This window comes from Rhinichthys klamathensis, unplaced genomic scaffold (assembly GCF_029890125.1).
Source record: "Rhinichthys klamathensis goyatoka isolate OS25496 unplaced genomic scaffold, OSU_Roscu_1.1 h1tg000134l_1, whole genome shotgun sequence".
In the NCBI taxonomy this organism is placed as follows: domain Eukaryota; kingdom Metazoa; phylum Chordata; class Actinopteri; order Cypriniformes; family Leuciscidae; genus Rhinichthys; species Rhinichthys klamathensis.
In genome coordinates this window covers 567,493-579,597 of record NW_026606669.1, presented here as the reverse complement: position 1 = coordinate 579,597, position 12,105 = coordinate 567,493, and the positions used below count along the sequence as shown (strand labels likewise).

The 12,105-nt window shown below is 40.3% G+C and overlaps 1 protein-coding gene across 1 annotated transcript in view; it reads left to right on the top strand.

The window, feature by feature from the left end:
- The window catches only part of col11a1b (collagen, type XI, alpha 1b), a 116,529-nt gene that overhangs the window by 22,513 nt on the left and 81,911 nt on the right, over positions 1-12,105 (top strand). The window contains exon 4 of the mRNA XM_056256992.1: positions 2,638-2,800. Within this exon, the coding sequence (XP_056112967.1) occupies positions 2,638-2,800 (163 nt within the window). The remainder of the gene's footprint in view (positions 1-2,637; positions 2,801-12,105) is intronic.

Genomic DNA, 12,105 nt, shown 5'->3' with positions numbered 1-12,105 from the left:
AACACTCTGTTTGAAGGGGCGTGTCTGCTGTGGGATTCAGTGTAACCGCGGCCACTGCTGTGATTGGCTGACATGCTTGCATATGAAATAGCTACGCATTACATGTGAAACTCTCTCCCGAATACTTTTACTACTGCTATTATACGTTTTTACTATAACAGCTATAGAGATTAACGAATCGTGAGATGTTTTTAAAGTATTTAGATCTATTCCCATCACATAAAATGTTGCCGTGATGAGCATTGAGCAGATGACAGTGTTGATCGCGAGAGTGAAGATCTTATCATTGCAAAGCAGTTTCTGCACTCTCTCTCTGCTTTCACCAATGCAAACACGATGATGTAAATACAGTAAGAGCTTCGTTGTGCAGTAACGTGCGTCATTGATTTCATAACGAGTTTGGCAAGTGTCCAGATAAACTCGCGCTGTGTGGAAAGATTGTTCTTTCTGTATATAATTTGTTCACAATTTAAATACGATTATTTTCATCCTACTAAAAGAAACGATGTGAAGCTGATATTTTAGTCACTGGCTTGACTTACTGATGCATAAACAGTATTGAACGATTTTGAGAGAAAGATTACCTGTCTGAACTTGAACAATTACGTATCAGAAAGTGTTGCTTGGTAGCTCGATCCGAGGCCAGCTCTGTATTGGCCCAAGTTGAGGAAACAGTCGGTGAAATGTTTGGAAATTTCCAGAGAAAATAAAATTAACCCATTGTTTCTTCAGAGGCTCAGATAAAGGAGCTAAAAAATACTTTTGTGTTCATGTGTACATCCACACTGAGCAACTGCCATGCTTCGGCTGGGCAGTTCCGCCTGGCATTATGCAAATATTTGGAGGCGTACATATTAATGATCCCGACTATTGCGTCACAGTCGGTATTGTGTGGAGAACCGACCGTTTTTCAGGGGTGTTTTTCATAAACGTGAATTAAATGAGAACGCGAAAACAGTCCAGTTTGAGATTCACTCTATGTCATGTCCATGCACTGAACTCTTGTTATTTGACTATACCAAGGTAAATTCAATTTTGAATTATAGGTCACCTTTAACAAAACCCAAACCCAATCAACTGGAAATATTTAGCTTTATTCAAAACTATCTTTAGACAAAACTTCTTAATCTAATGAATAAATTAAGACTGACATTCAAGGTTCAATTATGAAAAATATTTGTGGGTGAATGCATTTGTCAGTGATGGTTAAATAGTAAACTCTCCTTTTGGTTTTTTAATTTCTTAATTTTTAAAGCTAAAATATTTCCGTATTTCACTTTCCTTCTTCTCTCTTTGCTCTTCACTCACTTCACACCTGCTAAATCTCACATTACAAACTCAGGTTAGTTTTCTGAAATCTCTCTTAAAGTTTAAGCCAGGTTGAACAATTGCTGATAATTTCTTGTTTTGTTTTTCTATATGCTGGTATTGAAACAAACTTAAGTGATGTGGCACTCTCATGGGTAAAGTTAGTCCAGGTTATACCAGGTTAGTCCTCATAATTAAGGGTTAGGTGTGTGTGTGTATGTGTGAGATGTCCAGATAAACCGGGGTTGTCCTCATAATTAAGGGTCAGGTGTGTGTGTGTGTATGTATGTGAGTGATGTCCAGATAAACCAGGGTAGTCCTCATAAATCATAATTAAATCAGGAAACGCCCACTCCTGCCCTGTCCTTACAGTGCTTTAGTTTGTCAGGTCTTCATATTACCAGACTGTTTCATTAGAATTAAATTCTGAGCAGTCAGATTTTTACCCCATGCCATAAGGAGCAGTTTAATATTTATTATTAATCTCTATGACAAAGGGAAAGGTGGGTCCCCATAAACCAGGATGGAACTTTTTAGGGGGAAAAGTCTTTATAAACCACCCGTACCAGTATGTGTGTGTGTGTGTGTGTGTGTGTGTGTGTGTGTGTGTGTGTGTGTGTGTGTGTGTGTGTGTGTGTGTGTGTGTGTTTAACAAGCTGTAGTACAGTTTTCATCAACTAGCCGTTGAATGTGTTTGGATTGGTTATGCAATTTGCGAATGAAGTTTTCCTAATAGCCAGTTTAGTCCACTGTGTTTATTATTGGTACTATTTTCCATCTGCCTATTCATTTATTTATTTATATAGATATAATTAAAGTAGGACAATTGTGTGATGTTAATATTCAGCCATATGCAACCAATCAAGCAAAGCAAACATTTACTTGAAAAGGATACGAGAACGGCAGTAAGCTTCCGTGCTTTTGATTAGCCACATTGATATTTACATGTGATAAAACAATGGTGTATTCTCACAATTCATGTAATAAGGACCTTTTTTCATTTCATTGAAAACAAATGGTATTAAACAAAAACAGCTTTTGAATATTTATAACTGAGTCAACATGAGAGACAGTGTTGAGAAAATGTGCATGGACAGAGAGAGTGCTGATTGTCTTTTCCTTTAAAATATTTTATTTAGAAACATCCTGTACTAACACAAACCTCCCTCAATGGCAGGCAGTTTTTTTTTTTTTATCTATATAAATGTAAATGTATAAAGACCCAAACATGCATTTTAGCATGCAAGTGAAAGCAGACAATAGTTCATGCTACAAACTAAACAATCACAATCTTCATGGCTCTTGTTTGTTGTATTTCCTCCCCAACAGGTGGCACCGTGTGGCTATTAGCATCGAAAAGAAGACCGTTACAATGATTGTGGACTGTAAGAAGAAGATCTCTAAACCACTCAGCAGAAGTGACCATTCAATCATTAACACAGATGGCATCGCTGTCTTCGGCACCAGAATCCTGGACGAGGAAGTTTTTGAGGCAAGCAAAGCTGTTTTATAAAAACCCTGGTAGATACCGTCCATTCCTGTTATAACTTGTGGAACAGTGTAGGCCAAGGATAAACTCTCTGAAAAAATGGTACAACATCTGTGACTAGGGTGATACCCTTTCAGAGGGAACACCTTGTACATTTATTTAACCATATTAGTATCTTTTGAAAGTACCGCCCCAGTGACAGCTGTTGTTCCAGGATACTCACACTGTTTAGTGTGACTCGAGTTCGGATGAAATGCTGGAAATTGCCAAATGATTTGATTTACTGCAGTGTCAAATGATGTTTCTGAAGAGATGAAGCCCTTAATTTTCACTTATGAATGAAAGGGCATGTCAGTGGGTTTTATTTGTCCATAGATCATTAAAAGATGCTGAATACTTGTCAGAGTTTTTGAACCTGTACATTCGAAGTTTACATATGTGGCAAATTTTAGCATATTTGTAGAGCTGTTGAGACTAGTGGGAGTGGCTTATTAACACGGTGACCTGCTGTGACATTTAAGAGAATTAGACTAGGTGGTTGTTTTCTATTAAAGGAACAGTTTTTCTTTCCTATAGAAAAGACGTTAATATCTCAATAGTTTATCCTCAACAGCAATATGATTAAATGTAGGCTTTTCCTTACGTCTTATATTTATGCATTTGGCAGATGCTTTTATCCAAGGCACACATTTTACGATTTCTTTCTTACCCTGGGGACTGAATCCATGACCTTGGCATTGTTAAAGCTATGCTCTACTGTTTGAGCAACAGGAACACTACTACTACTTCTAAGATTTTTCTCCTGAGGATGTTTCAAACCATGCTCAGATTTCCCAAGATATCAAAGCCAGAGATTTTGATATGAACTTGTCCTTTTGTCTGAGCTATGCTATCCACAAGGATGTGTACTGCGATGTTAATGCTCTGTACTCTCAGTGTATGTCAATTGTTGTCTCATTTTAGTTTTGCCAAAGGGATTTTTTGAGAAACATCTGAGGCAAAATATATACTTGCTAAATAAATGCAACATAACTATCCTGAGGTATAAAAGAGCAATAGTAAAACACATTTGCGTGAAGATACAATTCAGTGGAAGTACAGTACTGTAACACCACATACTCAACAAAATTCACAAATACTTCTTCAAGTATTCCATTCACATTTCTCTTTGCTGTACAGCAATGCATCAATCCTGTGTAATTCGGTACGACCGATTGCGAGACAATATCTGCAGAGTCTGTCTTTGATGTGAGCTGAAGGAATGCTGTCTAATAAGAACAGCATGCTAAATGTTCGCCTCAGGTTAGAGATGTCGTACAGCACAGGAATCTTTTGAAATTCTGATCCCATTTCTTCCTCTTCCCTGCTCGTCCCAGTGTTAATCAGAGGGTTGTGATGAGCCTGCAAAATATATAGCCTGAGAGGTAAATCTGCCATAGTTAATGGGCTCATTTTCAGCAATCACTTAGCATTTCATCTCTCAATTCTTCCACCCACTGTACGATTGCTCGTAATGTTGGAAACTATTTCAAATATTGCTGCCCAATGGTAAACACAGATGTTTCAATCAAGGGAGTTGCTTTTCATACATTATGATGAAAGCGATGAACTGTCAAAAGCATTGCTAATAGGTTTTAGCACTGTTTCTGTTTGCTTTGTTTTATGTCAAACATAAAATGCAAGTTTGGATATTTTGGTGTGTGTAAAACAAAATATATGAGCATTTGCCCAAATTGCCCATTTGCAGATAGATTCATTAAATGGCATACAAGGAAGTCATAAGTTATAAGGAAGTAATGCCGCGTTCCAGGCAACCTGTAACCCGTGTTTTTTCAACTCGTAACTGGGAGTTCATCGATCTTGTACGAATTCACGGGTGGGAAGTCACGGGTTTGACTGCCGTTCCAGTGCACTTTCACGGGTATAAGGTTGGAAAAACACGGGTTACAGGTTGCCTGGAACGATGTACTCCCAGTTACGAGTTGGAAAAACACGGGTTACAGGTTGCCTGGAACGATGTACTCCCAGTTACGAGTTGGAAAAACACGGGTTACAGGTTGCCTGGAACGCGGCATAAGTATTAGTACACCCGGGACACCCCGGGTGTGTATCGCAGTAATGACATTTGTGGCTTTTCAGTTTGTTGATGTACTAAACTTTCCTCTAGATGGAGAGAGTATTTGCACATGCTTATGCTTAATAACATTTAAGTTGTGTTTGTTTGTTTTTGTGTGTGTTTTGGAAGAGAGCTTAAGGTCACAACCTACACACTAGACAGCCATATAAGAAATACATTTATATTAAACAGCCCAAAGAAGGAAATCTGATGACTTCTGTGATAATCGCTGATTTGACTTCTGGAAAATTGCTGCTTTGGACTGGCAAACATTATGATTTTTACTCACAAAGAAAACATTTACCCACTTTGAGAAAACCATAATATACTATCCCAGGGTGTCAGGATTATGTTCTGTTTAGTTGTTCCTGTTTTCCATCTCTGTCTCCGTGGTTACTCATTATGTGCTAATTGGTTGCTATAGATACTGACTAGTGTCACCTGTGTTTCATTTAGCTCCATTTGTTTTCCCTGTGTATTTATAGCCCTCAGTTTGTTCTCAGTTATCCATTCTTATCTGTTAAGGGATTGTTCTGCTCCTGCATGTGGATAATCTCTGCATATTTGTTGTTTTTCTTTATTGTTTATTAAAGTTTTATTGCTGCATTTAGATCCTGCCTCAAATTCTTTCTTGCTGCAACCCACATGACAGAAGTACGGACCTAAAATATTGAATCTAGCAGTAGTTTCTCTTCAGCCAGATGACATACTGTTCTCGCTCTGCCAAAATGGACAGGATATTGAGAGTTATGAGGAAGAGTTTTGCACCTTGATGACAGCTTTTGGAGCGGACTGGACGAGAACATTAAACTACTGATGTTAGGAGGAGATTGCAGCTGGACCCTGGCAGAGTACATTGACATTGCTCTGTGGTTGACTTGGTCCTCTTTTACAGTGGGAGAAATATAATCCCCTAGTCCAGCCCCTCCTTACACCTGCCACAGTCCCATAGAGACTGCCAATGCCCACCACGGACTTAAAGCCGGAACCCACCGCAGACCCAGAGCCAGCCAAGTCTGACCAAGTGTATGAGCCGGTACCCATGTCCGTTCCAGTGGGTATAATGGTGGAGTTGGACTGTCTGGAGTGGCTTATTGTCATCAAGCCAGGTCCCACCTTTGTTCCTGCCCTTGTCTGGATGTCCTGGTCCCATCTGGAGTCCTTCCTTCTCCGCTGGTCCCGTCAAACCTTCATCCTCCTTTCTTCACTCAGCTCTAAGTCTTCTTCATCTGCGCTGGTTCCACCCAGCTCCGTGTCTTCTTTGTTGCCGCCCAAGTCTATTTTGTCGCCCATCACCAGCTTCTGTTTGCACCAAGTCTTTGTGGTCACTGATGGTCCCACCCAGCCTCCCACTCCTTTCGCCTCTGCTGATCTCATCCAGTTCCTCTGCCCCACCTCTGCTGTCTCCCTTCAGCTCCTCCTTTGATGGCTCCCCATCGACTGCTCGGATTAGCCTTAGGCTTCTCGGTCTCTAGCTCCTCCTTAGCGTGTTGATGCCCTGGCTGCACATCGAGCCTCTGAGCCCTGGACTCCACATTGGCCAGTCGACCCATCACCTCCACCTTGGTGCCATGCCCCCTCGGCTCCACTGTGGTAGTTCATCCCTCAGGCTCTGCTGGGCTCCCTCGTTCCTCCGGCTCCACCTTGGTCAGTTATCACCCTGGTTGCACCGCAGACTTCCAGGCCTCCGGCTACGCCTCATCCCTCCACCCTTTTGGCTCCACAGGGCTCTTCCTTCCCTCTGGCTCTACCGTTGTCATCACTCCCACCAGCTCCACCTAAGTTTGCAGAGTCCTCATCTCCACCTCGGTCCATCGATCCAGCGGTTCCGCTTTGGCCCTTCTTTCCATCGCTGTCGCCCTGGGTCTTCATCTCCTCGGCTCTGTCTGAGTCTCTACCTCTCCTGGCTCCACCTCAGTCAGTCAGGCTCCTAGCACTACCCTGGCTCCTCCCTCCCTCAGTTCCACCATGGGCCTTCATTCTGATGGCTCTGTTCAAGGTAAATCCCTGCCTCCTTCTACCATTGTCTCCACTCTGGCTCCTCCCTCCATCCTTTCCTCTCTGGCTTCTCCCTCCTAATTGGTGTCTCCTTCTGCCAGCTCCTCATCCTCCTCCAGAACCCCCTCCCTCCCTCCCTCCTCCGTTGGACTTTGTTTTCTGTTTATGGTGCGAGGACGCGCCTTCCGGGAGGGGGAGGTAATATCACGATTATGTTCTGTTTAGTTGTTCCTGTTTTCCTTCTCTGTCTCCTTGGTTACTTATTATGTGCTCATTGGTTGCTATAGTTACTGACTAGTGTCACCTGCATTTCATTTAGCTCCCTTTGTAGCCCTCAGTTTGTGTTATCAGTTGTCCGTTCTCATCTGTGTTAAGTGTAGGGCCTGGAACATTGCATTGACGTAATTGATTACATAAATTACTCTTATAAATTAATCTCTGTCTTGCTGCAACCCACAGTGACAGAGGGTGGGTTTATTATTGAAATTCAGTTTCATGTTAAAAACTTGAATATACTGTACAAAAAAGGGTGGTGATGGCGCAGTGGATAAGACACATGCCTTTGGTGTGAGAGACCCGGGTTCGAATCCACTGTGAGACACCAATGTGTCCCTGAGCAATACAATTGACCCCTAGTTGCTTCAGAGGCGTGCAACCTCTGACATATATAGCAATTGATAAAAGCGTCAGCTAAATGAATAAATGTAAATGTAAATGTAAACAAAGCTCCACAGAACATTTCCACTGGACATTTTCCAGGAAAAATTGCTCCAATAACGGGGCATGTTTTCACACTATATGGAGTAACAATAGAAAGTATCATAGGTTTTTCAGCAAAATGTAAAATAAGTAAAACAATCTTGGAAAATGGTACAGCAAAAATATAAAAAGTAAACAACAAATATATTAAACCATTGTTAATAGAATAGCAATTAATAAACTGAATAAATTAATCACGTTTAAAACAATTCACAGCTTGCCTTAAGACATGCGTGACAACCTACCTCTATCGTTCTTGAAAAAATCATTTATGAAAAATACCCTTGTCCTGGGAATACAGGTCAACGTTTCATATATATATGTATATTATAATCTATCTTCAACATATATTTGACTCTGTTCAGTATGGTTTTATTGTGTTCTAATTTAACTTGCTTACACAACAGCTATTGCAAAAATATTATGATATTGTAAGTTTAGTTTAGAGTAATGAATTCACAAAATAACTCTAATAAATAAAAGGTTTTTAGCTAGGTGTTTGAAACAAACAAAACCACTGCTAGAGAAAACACATTTGTGTAATTTTACATTTGACTCCACCTTATAGTTAACTGGGATACATGCCTTGTGAAAACTAGTCCCCATATACAGTAGGGCTATAGTATAAAGTCATTAAATCTTCTCATCAGAACTTCTCTAGACTGTTCAGATAGCATTTTGAGGAGATTCGCTATGCACATGTTCTTTTACCGAAGTTCTTTGCAAGGACTGTCTGTGAAGTGGGAGGTATATCTTGTCACTCTTGGCCAAGCAAGTAGCAAAGCTTAGCCAGCCCTGTGAGATATGGCACAGATTTAGTGAATTCTGGCTAGAAGTCCAGCATGTCATAAGTATTCCAAATTAGTGTTCCTTCGAGGACATGTGTTAGACATTTAGTGGATGGAAAAATCAAGCTGAATAACTGATCAAGAACAGAACATTTAGTTTTCAGATTATGACTGGGTGTTTCGCTTTATTTTTTAGATTTTTAGGACGTGTGATCATCTTTTTGTTGAATTTAATGTCTTTTTGTCACTGAATAACAAATAGCTTATTTGAGATCCACCTACATGATCCACCTTTTCACACTGAGTATTTTCAACGCATTCTCATCCTTTGGTGTCATATAGGTGACGCCATATGACATTTCGTCGAAATCTTACGCACATGGCATCCTTTAGCGTCAATATAACACGCACTGTTATGGGTAGGTTTAGGTCTGGGGTAGGGTACGGTTATGACGCCTTGGGATCTGCGTCTCATATTCACGCTAAACGATGCCATGTGCGTTGGATTTAGACGAGCGTCACCTGTATGACGCCTTGGGTTCTGCGTCTCATATTGATGCTAAAGGATGGCATGTGCGTAAGATTTCGACGAAATGTCCAAAGCATCACATGTATGACGCCAAAGGATGAGAACGGGCTGGTATTTTTAGTGTCTTTTCTGCAGGTTAAGCCGGTTGCACACTGTGCTATTTTGGCCACGATTTGGCCGTCTGAGAAAAATTTGGCAAATTCTAAAAGATTCCTCTGATCCTAAGCTAAAATCAGAAGTCTTTGATCGTTAGTTTGACATGTTCACCGACAGCCGTTTAATGATAGTTGCGATCAAATTTGACCTCCAACGAAATTCTGGCAGTGTCAGAAGATTTGACTCACAGTCCTGCAGTGTGACTTCTCAAATTGTCTTTTTATGACAAGCCATGACCAAAATTAACGTCAGAGATTTCTTTGTAGCCACCATTTCAATCCCGCATGTTATGCAGCTCACATCACCGAACGTGTCATTGATTGATGATGTAAAACTCCGGACAAGTTTTCTTGCGTGCGTCGGTTTTTAACGCGACTTGACTGCCGTACAGTCTGACATTAATGACAACTGATATCTTACAGTGTGACATGGCTTACAGCGAGGATCATGTTCGTACAGTCTGACAAGCAACAATCATAAAGGACTATTATAAATCGCACAGTGTGCACCCGGCTTTACATTGTTACGCCAGTGTGGTGACAAATGACTATCTTTATGAGTGAGTCAATGAATCATTCATTCAACCAATTCATTCAGGAATTAAACACCAGCCACCAGTGTGTTGCTCAAAGAAGCACCTTTTGGATTTGTTTGGAACTATTTTCATTGAAGGTAATTAGCAATGCTGTGCCTTAATTGTAAGTTAGTTAATATTAAATTGTTATTTATTGTACACTTTTAAAAATTAGGTCACTGTTTGACATGCTTGTACTGTTGCTACTGATCTCTGAATTCAAGTTACGCATAGATCATTGTTTTAGTAGTACTCATGCACATTTGTAGAGACAAGTTAATACATATAACGATTTTTAGACTGCGAAGGATTGTTCAGGAAGTCTTGACAACAGTCATTATTTTTGCAATTCTGTTTTGTAATGCTAGAGGTGCAGAAACACATTTCAGCTGCATTTTTGTGAGAGTTTTTTTTGGTGTTGGAGATGAGCTACTAGGTCTGAACTAACAGCTTACTTCATGATGGAGGCGCATCTGTGTTTCTAGCCTTTGCAGATAGCTTAAGCAGGTGTGAACCTGGAACTGTGACTGAAAGGAAAATATGATCATATGCACTATGACTTGGTCGAGGTTTCACAGCTGTTTAAGAGATATTTTGTCCAGCTTGGTGTTTTGTAACCAAAATCACAAGAGGGGCAACTTAAAACCACATTTTTTTGCACTTATCTGTCTATTAGAAGATTCTTTAATCACTTTTTGTGTTCCACTAAAAATAAAAACAGCATACGAGTGTGTAACTGAAGGCAGATCCCTTTCATAACCAGTTAGCTCTATGCTAAGTTAGTAGCTTGCCAAGCATGAAATGAATGAAGTGAATTTCATTTCATAATATTAGCTTGATTGAATTCAATGATTTTTCATTTTTTAAGAATAGTTTGCCTCACTTTTGATCGGACCATCTATCTCAAGTTATCCTGTGTTTAATGGTTTAATTGGTATAACTGGTAGGCCTAAAACTAGACTCATTCATCCTCCTGTCACCAGACCTCCTGTGGAAATACTGGTCCAACTGTTCATTACAAAGACTATCATTTCCTCAAAGATGTTATTGTATGCGGTTACACATTTGGTCTTTTCTCTCTCTCTCTCTCTCTCTCTCTCTCTCTCTCTCTCTCTCTCTCTCTCTCTCTCTCTCTCTCTCTCTCTCTCTCTCTCTCTCTCTCTCTCTCTCTCTCTCTCTCTCTCTCTCTCTCTCTCTCTCTCTCTCTCTCTCTCTCTCTCTCTCTCTCTCTCTTGTTAAAAAAAATCTTTCTATGTATCCTCTTCTCCCCTGACTGGCCCCTGTCTGTGTCTTGCTCACTGCTGGGAAACATATTTTACTGTTTAACAGCTCCCAGTAGAGTGATAAGGTAACATTTGAGGCCTGCTTCAAGGCTCTGCATCGGCTGCTGTTTGGAGGATTGCGCTGGAATGGGGCAAGCGAGTCGGGGGTGGGGTGTATTAAAGCTTGAACAATCGTTTGATTTTTTGTTTTGCCTTAGTACACTAGTGCTATTCAAAGTGTGCATGGAATCTGTCTGCCTGTGTATAAAATGAAGCTTTTTCCCCAGCTCTTGCCACAGAGACTCTCTGCATTTCAGGAAAATGTGAAATAAGATCTGGGGGGCATTAGATACTCCACGATTTCTGCATTTGACACAGTCAATTGCTGTTTGTGCTCCTTTCAAACAATCTGCATTTTCCATGATATCATTCCAGTCTGTATTTTTCTCTGAGTCTTTCCAACCCTCTTTGCTGAATATCTAGGTTAAAGTGTCAGGAGGGATAACTACTGACTCCAGGCCTTATAAATATGGTGGACTGTCCTTTGTGACTTTCATTAGAACAGTGGATCTCAACCTTTTTGACTGCAACCAACCCTCTCGTTAACCACTTCACTAGAAGTTAAAATGCTCTAACTGGGTAGATGACAAATTAAATGAACCTTGAAATAGCAACAAATTAGGTACAGTATTATGTTCTAGTTCTGGGTAGTTGACAAATTAAATGTACCTTGAACTAGTAACAAATTAGGTACAGTATTATGTTCTAGTTTGACCTCCTCAATCTGATATGGCACGGATTTTCTAACAGGGACATACACAACTTCACAAAAACACTCCTACTATTGCATAGTGCTTCCAAACTCACCTATTAGTTGAATATTAAAATAGGTTAGTATAGTGCTGGAGGCTCGAAGAGTCGTTTTTTTTTTTTTTTTTTTTTTTTTCTTTCAATAAATGGTCTTAAAATGGTCTACTTTGCATTGTCATTTTGCATTTGATCAGTGTTCATTCCCCTAGTCTGTTGTCTACTGCGACAGAGAGGTCACATGTCAGGTCATAGTGACTGTCAGGAATACCTGGAGTTCCTCAGGTTATAATTACAAAGTGCTGACAGTGGTAATCAT